The sequence below is a fragment of the Salmo salar genome, chromosome 15, assembly GCF_965601325.2.
Source record: "Salmo salar chromosome 15, fSalSal1, whole genome shotgun sequence".
In the NCBI taxonomy this organism is placed as follows: Eukaryota; Metazoa; Chordata; class Actinopteri; order Salmoniformes; family Salmonidae; genus Salmo; species Salmo salar.
Window position 1 is genome coordinate 78273641 of NC_138305.1, and position 15650 is coordinate 78289290.

General features: G+C 41.8%; 1 protein-coding gene across 2 annotated transcripts in view; it reads right to left on the reverse strand.

The window, feature by feature from the left end:
* The window catches only part of LOC100380856 (TOX high mobility group box family member 2), a 138669-nt gene that overhangs the window by 10381 nt on the left and 112638 nt on the right, over nt 1-15650 (reverse strand). For both annotated transcript variants that reach the window (XM_014146043.3, XM_014146042.3), the window contains one exon: nt 3564-3791. In XM_014146043.3, coding sequence (XP_014001518.1) covers nt 3564-3791 — 228 coding nt within the window. The remainder of the gene's footprint in view (nt 1-3563; nt 3792-15650) is intronic.

Here is a 15650-nt window from a genome sequence, read left to right on the forward strand (position 1 = left end):
TGGCAAACTCCAAGCGGACTGTCGTGTACCTTTTACTGAGGAGTGGCTTCCGTCTGGCCACTCTACCATAAAGGCCTGATTGGTGGAATGCTGCAAAGATGGTTGTCTATCTGGAAGGTTCTCCCATCTCCACAGAGGATCTCTGGTGCTCTGTCAGAGTGATCATTGGGTTCTTGGTCACCTCCCTGACCAAGGCCCTTCTCCCCAGTTGCTCAGTTTAGCCAGGCGATCAGCTCTAGGAAGAGTCTTGATGGTTACAAAGTTCTTCCATTTAAGAATGATGGAGGCCACAGTGTTATTGGGGACCTTCAATGCTGCAGACACTTTTTGGTACCCTTCCCCAGATCTGTGCCTCGACACAATTCTGTCTCAGTGCTCTTGGGACAATTCCTTCGACCTCATGGCTTGGTTTTTGCTCTGACATAAACTGTATACTGTACTTCCATTCATTTTTTTCAACTGGTAACGGGGGACCTTCAGACAAGTCTTGTGAGACCTGTGGGCATCCTAGAGCAAAACAACTACATCTCCGTGTTCGTGAGAGTCTCACCTTTTCACAGAGGGTTATATTAGTTTGTAGCCCAAACTGTTCGGATGTTACAGACAGGAGTTGGCAGATCGACTGTACCAACTTCAGACGAGTTCCAAGACGCTTGTGGGGGTTGTAGCAAAACGGAGAATACCATCGTGTTAGTGAGAGTCTCATCTTTCCATAGAAGGGTCATAATAGGCCAATTTTGTGAGAAGACCAATTTTCGGGATGTCTCATGGTCTGACAAACATTGCTCTGGCTCTGTCACCTTTCACCACAGACGCGGAAGTGTGACATCGGTGGATGTGGTGGATTGAGACGCATCCAATGCCAAAAGACAGATCTCTCAGATCTCTCTTAAACTGATAGATTTTTATGTGACTTTTGAATGACTACCTAATCTCTGTATTCCACACATACAATTTTCTGTAAGGAATTTCAAACACAGATTCAACCACAAAGACCATGGAGGTTTTCCAATGCCTTGCAAAGAAGGGACCTATTGGTAGATAAAATCAATTTAAAAAAGCAGACATTGAATATCCCTTTGAGCAAGGTGAAGATATTAATTACACAACATTGTAATTACTCCACAATACTAACCTATAGGACAGATCGAAAAGAAGGAAGCCTGTACATAATAAAACAATTCCAATACATGCATCCTGTTTGCAATAAGGCACTAAAGTAAAACTGGAGTAAAAAATAATTTTACTTTATGTCCTGAATACATGTTTGGGGCAAATCCAACACAACACATCACTGAATACCACTCTTCATATTTTCAAGCATGGCGGTGGGATGCATCATGTTATGTGTATGCTTGTCATCGGCAAAAAAACAAAACAGAATAGAGCTAAGCACAGGCAAAATCCTAGAGGATCCGTATGCTTTACAACAAACTCTGGTAGACAAATTCATCTTTCAGGAGGACAATAACCTAAAACACAAGGCAAAATATACTCAGGAGTTGCTTACCAAGATGACATTGAATTTTCCTGAGTGGCCAAGTTACAGTTTTGACTTAAATCGGTTTGAAAGCTATGGCAAGACTTGAAAATGTCCCCCATCCCTCCCATTTTTGTATCCTACATAATAAAATGTAGCTTCAACTGCTTTCAATTGAAAATCCAGATGACAACAACTGCTGTGGGTGTCGCTTCAGGCAACTTAGTTAGTACCTTGCCCTAAAATACAATACAGGGGAAACGTAATATTCCATTCTAGATTAGAACTCACATGATAGGCTCTGCTCTATATCAGCTGCTGTCAGGACAGTTAGAAGGAGGTACACCATTGCAGTGGGTGTTTTGTCTGTCAAAAACAGGTTTGTCGTAAAATGTCTAACTTAATTTGACTACATCAATTGAATTTTCTACTGTTGCTGCATGGAGGCTCTTCTTGTGTTTCCTCTTTGGCTCAAATACATTTTTTTTATAAATAAAATCATTTTAATGAGAGTCAAGGGACCGGGGATAAACAGACTGATTTTCTTTAGGAAAGAGCAGAACTAGCTCATTAACCTGTTGGGGCTAGGGGGCAGTATTTTCACGGCTGGATAAAAAAACGTACCCGATTTAATCTGGTTACTAATCCTACCCAGTAACTAGAATATGCATATACTTATTATATATGGATAGAAAACACCCTAAAGTTTCTAAAACTGTTTGAATGGTGTCTGTGAGTATAACAGAACTCATTTGGCAGGCAAAACCCTGAGACATTTTCTGACAGGAAGTGGATACCTGATGTGTTGAATTACCTTTAAGCCTATGCCATTGAAACACACAGGGGCTGATTAATGTTTTGGCACTTCCTATTGCTTCCACTAGATGTCACCAGCCTTTACAAATTGTTTTGAATCTTCTACTATGAGATCTGACCGAACACGAGCCTTGGAACGGTGATGGCCGATTAGACTCTGGCGCGCGAGGTCATGTTGGGTACCCTCGTTCCAAAACGTTTTAAAAGAGAATGCATTCGTCCACCTTGAATATTATTCATGTTCTGGTTAAAAAAGGCCCTAATGATTTATGCTATACAACGTTTGACATGTTTGAACGAACGTAAATATATTTTTTCCCCTCGTTCATGACGAGAAGTCCGGCTGGCTTAGATCATGTGCTAACAACACGGATCTTTTTGGATATAAATGATGAGCTTTTTTGAACAAAACTACATTCGTTATGGACCTGGGATTCCGGGAAGTGACATCTGATGAAGAGAATCAAAGGTAATGGATTATTTACATAGTATTTTCGATTTTAGATCTCTCCAACATGGCCGTTTGTCTGTATAGCAAAGCATATTTTTCTGGGCGCAGTGCTCAGATTATTGCAAAGTGTGATTTCCCAGTAAGGTTATTTTTAAATCTGGCAAGTTGATTGCGTTCAAGAGATGTAAATCTATAATTCTTTAAATGACAATATAATATTTTACCAATGTTTTCTAATTTTAATTATTTAATTTGTGGTGCTGACTTGACTGCCGGTTATTGGAGGGAAACGATTTCCTCAACATCAATGCCATAGTAAAACGCTGTTTTTGGATATAAATATGAACTTGATAGAACTAAAAATGCATGCATTGTCTAACATAATGTCCTAGGAGTGTCATCTGATGGAGATTGTAAAAGGTTAGTGCATCATTTTAGCTGGTTTTATGGTTTTGGTGACCCTGTCTTTGAATTGACAAAACATTACACACAGCTATTGTCAATGTACTCTCCTAACATAATCTAACTTTATGCTTTCGCCGTAAAACCTTTTTGAAATCGGACAACGTGGTTAGATTAAGGAGATGTTTATCTTTCAAAGGGTGTAAGATAGTTGTATGTTTGAAAAATTGGAATTTTGACATTTATTTGGTTTCAAATTTGCCGCTCTTGAAATGCACCTGCTGTTGATAGGGTGCACCACGGGTGGCACGCTAGCGTCCCACATAGCCCCAAGAGGTTAAGGTGAGTTCTATCTGCTAGTGCACTGGCTCCATCTGCTGGGAACTCAGCAATGTGTTGTATGTGTGTGTGTACCTGTTTCTGCTCCTCCCCCAGGCTGTCCCACATGGAGGCCACGATCTTGGACACATCCCCGAAGGTGGCATTGGGGTTGGAACCCTTGATGGCCGCCTGGGTGTCCCTGAAGAAGAGGGCGTAGGCTGACACGGGCTTTGACGGCTCGTTGGGGTCCTTTTTCTTCTTCTTCTTCTGCGGTTTGGGCTTGGGCTTCGTCATCTCCGAGGAGGGCCGCTTCTCCCCTATCTGGAAGGCCGAGAGGAAAGGAGAAGGGAGGGAAAGAGGCAGAGAGAGGATTGTAAGCAATGACTGACATAAAAGTCCCAACAAATGCTGATCTCAATAAAAACGATTTATAGTGGTTCCGCCTATTCTACTTCCATCGTTAGTCATTCCAAAATGATAATAGATAACTGTGGAAGCTGAGATGTAGATGGTACCTTCATCTTTTGTTTTCTAGGTAAATGGTAGGGAAGGGGGCCTGTCATTGTAAAAGCCCTGTATCGAAAGAAACAGAACTTGAACCAATCTTCTCACAACGGTATCCCCAACAAGACAGTGGAAAGACAGGTCAGATATTTCCTTGTAGGGAAAACCCTCGACAAGGAAGGAGAGCAACACTGTCGTATTAATCACAAATACGACATCGATGGAACAGGACTGCTCGGTCGGTACCCTTCACAAACAAGAGTACACAAAGAACAAATTAGAGAAGGAGGGTTCTGAGAAACCAAGATCCCCTTCTTCTGAGAAGAGAAAGAAAACAAATCAGTTACTGAGGACGAGGGTGAATGGCGGCTGACATTTTTGGACACCCTCACCTGAGTCTATCTAGCTCCCCAGAGTACGGTTACATTTTAGGACACGACCTGAGGTAGAGAGACTGAGCAGAGCGCCATGGTCTGAAGGAGAGAGGAGGACACTAGGTAGAACCTTATCACAACTAAATGTTGTTTTATACTACTCATTCACACTATATGATTGACTCTGCATTTGTTTTAAATGTTTTCGTTTCTGGGTGAGGAGAGAGGATAAGCGAGCCAATTGAAAGCTTGGGATGGTTAGGTGGCCATGACATGAGTGCCAGATGAGAATATCGAAAGGATTTGAGCAGACGAATTCCAAACTGCAGCTCTAAATAGTAATTTGCAGGATAAATAAAACCACATGACACCTTCTTGTAAGAGCTAACCACTTGGTTCATTAAGAATAATCATAAACAGCCATCATAATATATTTTCCAGCGTAAAGTACAGCTTTCACCTATATTCGACATTGACGTCTATCAAATGTTTATGCATACATTAGTCACCTGGCACATAAAGCTTCGAAGAAGTCAAATCCAGGTCAACTTAGCCTCAGTGTGATTCTTTATGGAAATTGGTTTCCTCCTGATGTGAGTAGAGCCCATCAACCATTTGAGGAGAGGGAGAAAAACATAAAGTGGAGAGAGGCTGTAGCTAATGGAGGATGGAAAGGAGAAGTGACTGTGGCTTGATGTGCCATTAAGAGTCCTGGTGACCATAAAGAAAAATAATCACATTTGATAGCCTACATAATTACCAAATATATAATGATCATCTATGATTGTGTGGAATGAAAGATGCATGCATTCTTAATGTATGGCTGAACCCATGACTCAAGTGACCATTTTAAGGGCTTTTTTCAGGTAGCGTAGTCACCGTCATATGAGACTAAACAATCTATTTATCTCCAAATGTCATGTTTATGTTACCATTGTGTTAGATTTGACAAAATATAACTACTTTGAAAATGTTCTGTGAAAAAAAACATTGATCCATACTGCTCTAGTATTAACAGGCAATCAGGGACACAAACCATGTGAAATAATTCTGAATGATCACTTGACTAGCAACTATCAAATGGCAACTCTAGGATGTTGAAAGCATTCCCATTTCATACAATCATCATTCCTTTTAACTGCGCTTTCTAAACAGAAATGATTGCCTTTGAAATGGCATTGTTTAAGAAACCATTTGAAACAATATCTTCCACACAGCATGAAATTAGCTAATCAGAATCGGAGACTCGCAAACGCTTGGGTATAAAAAGGGTCACTTGAATATAACTTTGGATGTGATGTGGATGCGGAAATTAATGAAGATACCCCATTCAAAGTGAAAATGCACTCATGCCTGTTCTCTCTCTCTCTCTGGTTTGGATAGTATACATTTCTTTCTCCACGAGTGTGTGGTTTCATAAAAATAAAAACATCTTCTACTTATATGCAATTAGGCAAAAAAAGCTTTGAAATGACATCTGTTCCCCTCTGCCTTTGATGTAAAAGCTGAATAAATTGGAGTAGAGCTAATGAAATGACAAACTGAAAAGCAAAATAATCTCCAGGAAAAATCATTTATATTTATAAATGGCAAAGCACAGCAACCCGTCAGAGAAATAAAATAAGGAAATTCTCTCATTGCACCATTTTCTCTCTGTATACAGTATGATAGTTGGCTACACTAGATAGAGAAGAAACAAAACTTCAATGGAACATCAACTCAGATGGAATAGAATATTGATGAAATGGAACGGATGAATATCATTTGTAAAGCTGGGTAGCCTATATGTTCAAGTGTCAATGCCGTTGTACAGTAAAAGCAGCTTACTGATGGCATAAAGCAAGATGGTCGTTCAAATTAACTGAACCTGCAGTTATAATATGTGCAGTCTTGTTTACAGATCAAAACAGAAATGGTCACTCTCCAACCACTACACCACACAGTCACCGACTGCTGATTGCACTATACTATAAACATATAACAAAATCGTACATAGATGGTAAATAGATTTTCAGTTCGCAAGTCTAGTCCTGGATTTGAAAGTGTCAGCTCTAGGCCCATACAATCAGCATTGCTGTTGTCAGAAATGTGGAGAGGAAGAGAGGTAAAGAGGACGATGGGGAAGGGGGAGGGGTTGCTGTAATTCTGCATGGACAGCACTGTGCAGAGAAGACGAGATTAGATTTGACAGCCTGATACCTGCGTCACTGTCAAAACTGGAGAGAGGGGGAAGGAGAGAGAGAGGGAGTGGTTGTTTAATCAGAGGACCCAGCACATACGTATATTTACACATCATATGAAAAGCAAAATGTAACCCAGAAAGGGTAAGGTTATCTCTAAAACGTCTCCCAAGGGCTGTGTATCGATTTCAAATGGGTGGGAATGTGTACAGTGCCTTCAGAAAGTACGTATTCATACCCCTTGACTTATTCCACATTTTGTTGTGTTACAGTCTGACTTCAAAATTGATAAAATATATATTTTTTCTCACACAATACACCACAATGCAAATGTATTGAAAATGAAATACATAAATATCTAATTTCAATAAGTATTCACACCTCTGAGTCAATACTTTGTAGAAGAACCTTTGGCAGCGATTACAGCTGTGAGTCTTTCTGGGTAAGTCTCTAAGTGCTTTCCACACCTGCATTGTGCAAGTTTTACACATTATTATTTTCAAAATTTTTCAAGCTCTGCCAATTGGTTGTTGATCATTGCTAGACAACAATTTTCAGGTCTTGCCATAGATATCAAGTAGATTTATGTCAAAACTGTAACTCGGCCACTCAGGAACATTCACTGTCTTCTTGGTAAGCAACTCCAGTGTAAATTTAGCCTTGTGTTTTAGGTTATTATCCTGCTGAAAGGTGAATTCATCTCCCAGTGTCTGGTGGAAAGCAGACTGAACCAGGTTTTCATCTAGACTTTCGCCTGTGCTTAGCTCCTTTCCAATGATTTTATATCCTGAAAAACTCCCTGGGCCTTAACGATTACAAGCATACCCATAACATGATGCAGCCACCACTATGCTTGAAAATATGGAGAGTGGTACTCAGTAATGTGTTGTATTGGATTTGCCCCAAACCTAACATGTTGTATTCAGGACAAAAAGTTAATTGCTTTGCCACATTTTTTTGTAGTATTACTTTCGTGCCTTGTTGCAAACAGGATGCATGTTCCCAGTCCAGAGCTTCCGGCGACAGTTCCCAGTCCAGAGCTTCCGGCGACAGTTCCCAGTCCAGAGCTTCCGGCGACAGTTCCCAGTCCAGAGCTTCCGGCGACAGTTCCCAGTCCAGAGCTTCCGACGACAGTTCCCAGTCCGGAACCTCCTGAGACGGCCTACAGTCTGGAACCTCCTAAGAAGGCCTGCAGTCCGGAACCTCCTGGGACGGCCTGCAGTCCGGAGCCTCCTGAGACGGCCTGCAGTCCGGAGCCTCCTAAGACGGTCCCCAGTCCGGAGTCTTCAGCGGCAGTCCCCAGTCCGGAGTCTTCAGCGGCGGTCCCCAGTCCAGTTGTTTTTGAGTAGTGTATATTTCACCTCTGCGTCACGGTTTGTTGTTTTGTTCTTTAGTTTATGTTTATGTATTGCATAGTTTCACAGTGTAAATAAAATGTGGAACGACACACACGCTGCACTTTGGTCCGCTTCTCCTTACGACAACCGTAACAGCCGATTACAACAGGTGTAGACCTTACAGTGAAATGCTTACTTAAAAGTACTTAACCAACAATGCAGTTTTAAGAAAATGCCTAAAAAAAGGTAAGAGATAGGAAAAACAAATAATTAAAGAACAGCAGTAAATAACAATATATACAGGGGGTACCGGATCAGAGTCAATGCGTCAATGTGCGGGGGGATCGGTGTCGAGGTAATTGAGGTAATTATGTACACGCAGGTAGGGTTATTAAAGTGGCTTTGAAATAGTCTGGGTAGCCATTTGATTCGCTGTTCAGGAGTCTTATGGCTTGGGGGTAGAAGCTGTTTAGAAGCCTCTTGGACCTAGACTTGGCGCTCTGGTACTGCTTGCCGTGCGGTAGCAGAGAGAACAGTCTATGACTAGGGTGTCTAATTTTTAGGGCCTTCCTCTGACACCGCCTGGTATAGAGGTCCTGGATGGCAGGAAGCTTGGCCCCAGTGATGTACTGGGCCGTACACACTACCCTCTGTAATGCCTTGCGGTCGGAGTCCGAGCAGTTGCCATACCAGGCAGTGATGCAACCTGTCAGGATGCTCTCGATGGTGCAGCTGTAAAACCTTTTGAGGATCTGAGAACCCATGCCAAATCTTCAGTTTCCTGAGGGGAATAGGTTTTGAAGAACCCTCTTCACGACTGTCTTGATGTGCTTGGACCATGTTAGTTTGTTGGTGATGTGGACGCCAAGGAACTTGAAGCTCTCAAGCTGCTCCAGAACAGCCCCGTCGATGAGAATGGGGGCGTGCTCAGCCCTCCTTTTCCTGTAGTCCACAATCATCTCCTTTGTCTTGATCACGTTGAGGGAGAGGTTGTTGTCATTGCACCATAGGTCTATGACCTCCTTCCTATAGGCTGTCTCATCGTTGTCGGTGATCAGGCCTACCACTGTTGTGTCATCAGCAAACTTAATGATGGTGTTGGAGTTGTGCCTGGCCGTGCAGTCATGAGTGAATAGAGAGTACAGGAGGGGACTGAGCATGCACCCATGAGGGGCCCCCGTGTTGAGGATCAGCGTGGAGGATGTGTTGTTACTAACCCTTACCATCTGGAGGCAGCCCGTCAGGAAGTCCAGGATCCACTTGCAGAGGGAGGTGTTTAGTTCCAGGGTCCTTAGCTTAGTGATGAGCTTTGAGGGCACTGTGGTGTTGAACGCTGAGCTGTAGTCAATGAATAGCATTCTCACATAAGTGTTCCTTTTGTCCAGGTGGGAAAGGGCAGTGTGGAGTGCAATAGAGATTGCATCATCTGTGGAGCTGTTGGTGCGGTATGCAAATTGGAGTGGGTCTCGGGTTTCTGGGATAATGGTGTTGATGTGAGCCATGACCAGCCTTTCAAAGTATTTCATGGCTACAGACGTGAGTGCATGTGTCGGTAGTCATTTAGGCAGGTTACCTTAGTGTTCTTGGGCACAGGGACTATGGTGGTCTGCTTGAAACATGTTGGTATTACAGATTCAGACAGGGAGAGGTTGAAAATGTCAGTGAAGACACTTGCCAGCTGGTCAGCTCATGCTCAGAGTACATGTCCTGTTAATCCGTGTGTTGACTTGTTTATAGGTCTTACTCACATCGGCTGCAGAGAGCGTGATCACACAGTCATCTGGACCAGCTGACGCTCTCATGCATGTTTCAGTGTTACTTGCATCGAAGCAAGCGTAGAAGTTACTTAGCTCGTCTGGTAGGCTCATGTCTCTGGGCAGCTCTCGGTTGTGCTTTCCTTTGTAGTCTGTAATAGTTTGCAAGCCCTGCCAAATCCGACGAGTGTCGGAGCCGGTGTAGTACGATTCAATCTTAGTCCTGTATTGACGCTTTGACGGTGTGATGGTTCGTCGGATGGCATAACGGGATTTCTTATAAGCTTCCTGGTTAGAGTCCCGCTCCTTGAAAGCGGCAGCTCTAGCCTTTAGCTCGGTGTGAATGTTGCCTGTAATCCATAGCTTCTGGTTGGGGTATGTACGTACAGTCAATGTGGGGACGACGTCCTCGATGCACTTATTGATAAAGCCAGCGACTGATGTGGTGTACTCCTCAATGCATCAGAAGAATCCCGGAACATATTCCTGTCTGTGCTAGCAAAACAGTCCTGTAGTTTAACATCTGCTTCATCTGACCAATTTTTTATAGACCGAGTCACTGGTGCTTCCTGCTTTAATTTTTGCTTGTGAGCAGGAATCAGGAGGATAGAATTATGGTCAGATTTTCCAAATGGAGGGCGAGGGAGAGCTTTGTACACGTCTCCGTGTGTGGAGTAAAGTTGGTCTAGAATTTGTCCCCCTCTGGTTGCACATTTAACATGCTGATAGAAAGTTGGTAAAACTAAACTTCTATCAGCATGTTAAAGTCACCGGCCACCAGGAGTGTTTGCCTCTGGATGAGCGTTTTCCTGTTTGCTTATGGAGGAATACAGCTCATTGAGTGCGGTTTTAGTGCCAACTTCTGTGGTGGTATGTAGACAGCTACGGAAAATACAGATGAAAACTCTCTAGGTAGATAGTGTGGTATACAGCTTATCATGAGATACTCTTCCTCAGGCGAGCAAAACTTTGAGACTTCCTTAGATATCATGCACCAGCTGTTGTTTACATAAATGCATAGGCCCCCGCCCGTGTCTTACCAGAGGCTGCTGTTCTGTTTTGCCGATAGAGTGTATAACCCGCCAGCTGTATGTTCTTAATGTCGTCGTTCAGCCACGACTCTGTGAAACATACGATATTACAGTTTTTAATGTCCCGTTGGTAGGATATACAGGCTTTCAGTTTGTCCCATTTATTTTACAGCGATTGAATGTTAGCTAGCAGAATGGAAGGCATGGGCAGATTAGCCACTTGTCGCCTGATCCTCGCAAGGCACCCTGATCTTTTGCCTCGAAATCTCTGTTTCCTTCTCTGGTGAATCACTGGGATTGGGCCTGGTCAGGTGTTTGCAGTATATCACTCGCGTCCGACTCATTGAAGAAGAACTCCTCGTCCAGTTTGAGGTGAGTAATCCCAGTTCTGATGTCCAGAAGCTCTTTTCGGTCATAAGAGACGGTAGCAGCAACAATATGTACAAAACAAGTTCCCGAACAACACGAAAAAACTAACAAAATAGCATGATTGGTTGCGAGCCGATAAGACAGCAGCCTTACCCTCCGGCGCAATCACCTTATGGTAAAATCCCTGAGCGGTTTCCTTCCTTTCCGGTAACTGAGTTAAGAAGGACGCCTGTAGCTTTGTAGTGACTGGGTGCATTGATACACCATCCAAAGTGTAATTAATAATTTCACCATGCGTAAAGTGATATTCAATGTCTTTTTTTTTTTACCCATCTACCAATAGATCCCCTTCTTTGCGAGGCATTGGAAAACGTCGCTGGTCTCCGTGGTTCAATCTGTGTTTGAAATTCATTGTTCGACTGAGGGACCTTACAGATAATTGTATGTGTGGGCTACAGAGATGAGGTAGTCATTCAAAAATCATGCTAAACACTATTATTGCACACAGAATGAGTCCATGCAACAAATATGTGACTTGTTAAGCGCATTTTTACTCCTGAACTTATTTAACCTCTCTAGGGGAGGTGGGACGAAATCGTCCCACACTATTCAACAGCCAGTGAAAAATCAGAGCGTCAAATTTAAAACCACAAAATGTCATAATTCAGAGTTCTCAAACATAGGACTATTTTACACCATTTTATAGATACACTTCTCCTGAATCGAACCACGTTGTCCGATTTCAAAAAGGCTTTACAGCGAAAGCAAAACATTAGATTATGTTAGGAGAGTACATAGACACAAATAATCACACAGCCATTTTCCAAGCAAGCATATATGTCACATAAACCCAAACCACAACTAAATGCAGCACTAACCTTTGATGATCTTCCTCAGATGACACTCCTAGGACATTATGTCATACAATACATGCATGTTTTGTTCAATCAAGTTCATATTTATATCAAAAACCAGCTTTTTACATTAGCATGTGATGTTCAGAACTAGCATACCCACCGAAAATAGAACTCCTTTATGCAATCGCTATGTCCGATTTTAAAATAGCTTTTCGGCCAAAGCACATTTTGCAATATTCTGAGTACATAGCTCGGCCATCACGGCTAGCTATTTTCACATCCGCCAACTTCGGGGTCACCTAAACTCAGAATTACTATTAGAAAAATTGGATTACCTTTGCTGTTCTTCGTAAGAATGCACTCCCAGGACTTCTACTTCAACAACAAATGTTGTTTTGGTTCCAAATAATCCATAGTTATATCCAAATACCTCTGTTTTGTTCGTGCGTTGAGGTCACTATCCGAAGGGTAACGCGCGAGCGCATTTCGTGACAAAAAACCCCGAAATATTCCATTACCGTACTTAGAAGCATGTCAAACGCTGTTTAAAATCAATTGTTATGCTATTTTTCACGTAAAATAGCGATAATATTCCAACCGGGCAACGTTGTATTCATTCAAAGACTGAAAGAAAAAAATGGAGAAGTCTCGTGAACGCGCATCTCCAGTCTCACTGTCCCCAGGCTGACCACTTACAAACTCTGCTCCTATACTTTGCCCAGAGACAGCAGACACCCCATTCCACTTTCTGGCGGCTTTAGAGAGCCAATGGAAGCCTTAGAAAGTGTCACGTTACAGCACAGATAGAGATGCAACAGAAGGACAACAAATTGTCAGACAGGGCACTTCCTGCATGGAATCTTCTCAGGTTTTGGCCTGCCATATGAGTTCTGTTATTTATACTCACAGACACCATTCAAACAGTTTTAGAAACGTTAGAGTGTTTTCTATCCAAATCTACTAATTATATGCATATTTTGTTTCTGGGCAGGAGTAGTAATCAGATTAAATCGGGTACGTTTTTTTATCCGGCCGTGAAAATACTGCCCCCAATCCCAAAGAAGTTAAGCTTGCCATAACAAAGGGGTTGAATACTTATTGACTCAAGACAATTCAGCTTTTCATTTTTAATGAATTTGCTAAGAAAATATTAAAACATAATTCCACTTTGACTTTAGGGGGTATTGTGTGTAGGCCAGTGACAAACAAGTCTACATTTGATTAATTTTTAACTCTGTAACACAACAAAATGTAGAAAAGGTCAAGGGGTGTGAATACTTTCTGAATGCACTTTACCTGTCATGGGTTTGGTGGATGCCAGGAGAACGCTACCTGCCCGAATGGATAGTTCCAACTCTAAAGTTTGGTGGATGAGGAATAATGGTCTGGGGCTGTTTTTCATGGGCTAGGCTAGGCCCCTTAGTTCCAGTGAAGTGAAATCTTAACGCTACAACATACAATGACATTATAGAGGATTCTGCGTTTCCAACTTTGTGGCAACAGTTTGGGGAAGGCCCTATCCTGTTTCAGCATGACAATGCCCCCGTGCATAAAACAAGGTCAATACATAAATGGTGTGGAAGAACTGCACTGGCCTGCACAGAGCCCTGACCTAAACCCCATCAAACACCTTTGGGATGAATTGGAACGCCGACTGCGAGCCAGGCTTAATCGCCCAACATCCGTGCCAGACCTCACTAATGCTCTTGTGGCTGAATGTAAGCAAGTCCCCACAGCAATGTTCCAACATCTAGTGGAAAGCCTTCCCAAAAGAGTGGAGGCTTTCATAGCAGCAAAGGGTAGACCAAATCCATATTTTTGCCCATGATTTTGGAATGAGCTCTTCGACGAGCAGGTGTCCACATACTTTTGGTCATGTAATGTAGATGGGGGAGGGGGGTCTTCAATGTATTTTGTAAGAAGATACTTTCGAGAGCTGTATTTTTGTATTTGTATTTTTTAAATACTTTTCTACATCATTTTTTAATGCAGTTCACCATTGTGTGACCCCCTTTCATCCGGCATTGGTATCAGAAGTCTGATGGCACTATGGTGTGATAAGAGCGTCTGCTAAATGAACTAAATATAAATGTGTAAGTAAGAATAGACAATTGCAAAGCATGCTGAGTATTATTCTAATGAGCTCAGCCCCGAAACAAGGTTTTGTCTAGAAGGGATACAGCTTTTGTCAAAATTGAATTTTCGTAGCAGGTTTAAGAGAACTATGTCACGCTGTATGTCACCTAGACATGACCCTGAAACGAGGACAATAATAATATTTGTGCTTTGCAGTTAATTCTGGTATGTTCATTTTCACATATACATTTACTGTACATTTTGGTCATTTAGCAGACACTCTTATCCAGAGTGACTTACCGTCAGTGCAATCAACTATGGTAGTTAAACAACATATCACAGCCATAACAAGTAAAACGTTTCTGTAACCATTACTGAGAATGTTGTTGCTGTTCGGGCCGGCTACTTGCAAATGCATTTCTTTATTTTAAAATACAAAATACATGTATTTTAATTAAATACATTTCAAAATACAAGTATTGTGTACTTTATTTTGATACATTGATCTTTATGGTATTTTGTAATTGTAGTTTGCCATTTTATTTTCAAATGTTTGCCCATCCCTGGTTATTGTACCCCCTTAGCTCCCTGGAAAATGGACTCTTCCAAAAACTGACTTTTATAAGGAGTGCTTAATGCAGCTGTTGTCTATAAGCCTTTGTGGGTTTAGAAAAAGCCAAGTGGAACATGGCTTGAACTGTGGTGACTGGTTATTGGTTTTTGCTGGTTATAGATTGGCAGAGTTTTTCCTAGTCAAATCACATGGTCATAGCCCTACCTATACCAACAAGAGACTGCCGTTTATGCTTTAATTATATACCACACACATCTGGAAACTCATGTCATACTGTTCCTCTGTAAGTAAGTCTGACTGAACGTCATGACCCTGAGTATATCCAGGCATATGTGCAGAGAACCACACAAATCAAAAGGAAATACTGTTCAGCCCAAACAATTATGAAGAGGAAGTGTAAATGTATGTGGCACATGGTATTTAAGACATGATTATATTGGTTGGAAATTAATATTATAGCCCAGGCTCTTTGGCTCAGGAAATTGCAACCAAGGCAGGCATTCCGCAACGGAAAACCTCAGAACTCTTGATGATTTATGGAAAAGATATTGACATTGTTTTTCCTCAAACATACAGTATACAGACAAAACTTGCACACCAGACATGACATCTACCAATAACCTCCATTTAAAAGGATAACAGATTAGGTAGATATGAACTAAACCTACAAAATATGAATGATGGGTCGTATGTGGCTCAGTTGGTAAGCCTATGGTGCTAGCAACACAAAGGTAGGGTGTTCAAATCCCGCTGTGGCACTGATATGAAAAAGTCTGCTCTCAATGTAAGTCTCTATGGATAAAAGCATCTGCTAAATGGCATATATATACACATGGTTGGGTAGGTTACTTTCTAAATGTTACCTGTTCCAAATTGTGATCAGTAACTGCACTTTTGATTACCCAAACTCAGAAATGTAATTGGATTACTTTCAGTTAGTTTTGGATTACTTTCCCCTCAAGAGGCATTAGAAGAAGACAAAAATGATCCATCAAATGCATTTGGTGTGTAACAGACTCGCTCAGGTGGAACAAACTTAAACTTCCGCCTTTTTTCAATGCTGAATTGAATGTCATTGAGAACACTGAAAGGTGTCACAATGTATTTTTTTCCCACATACATCA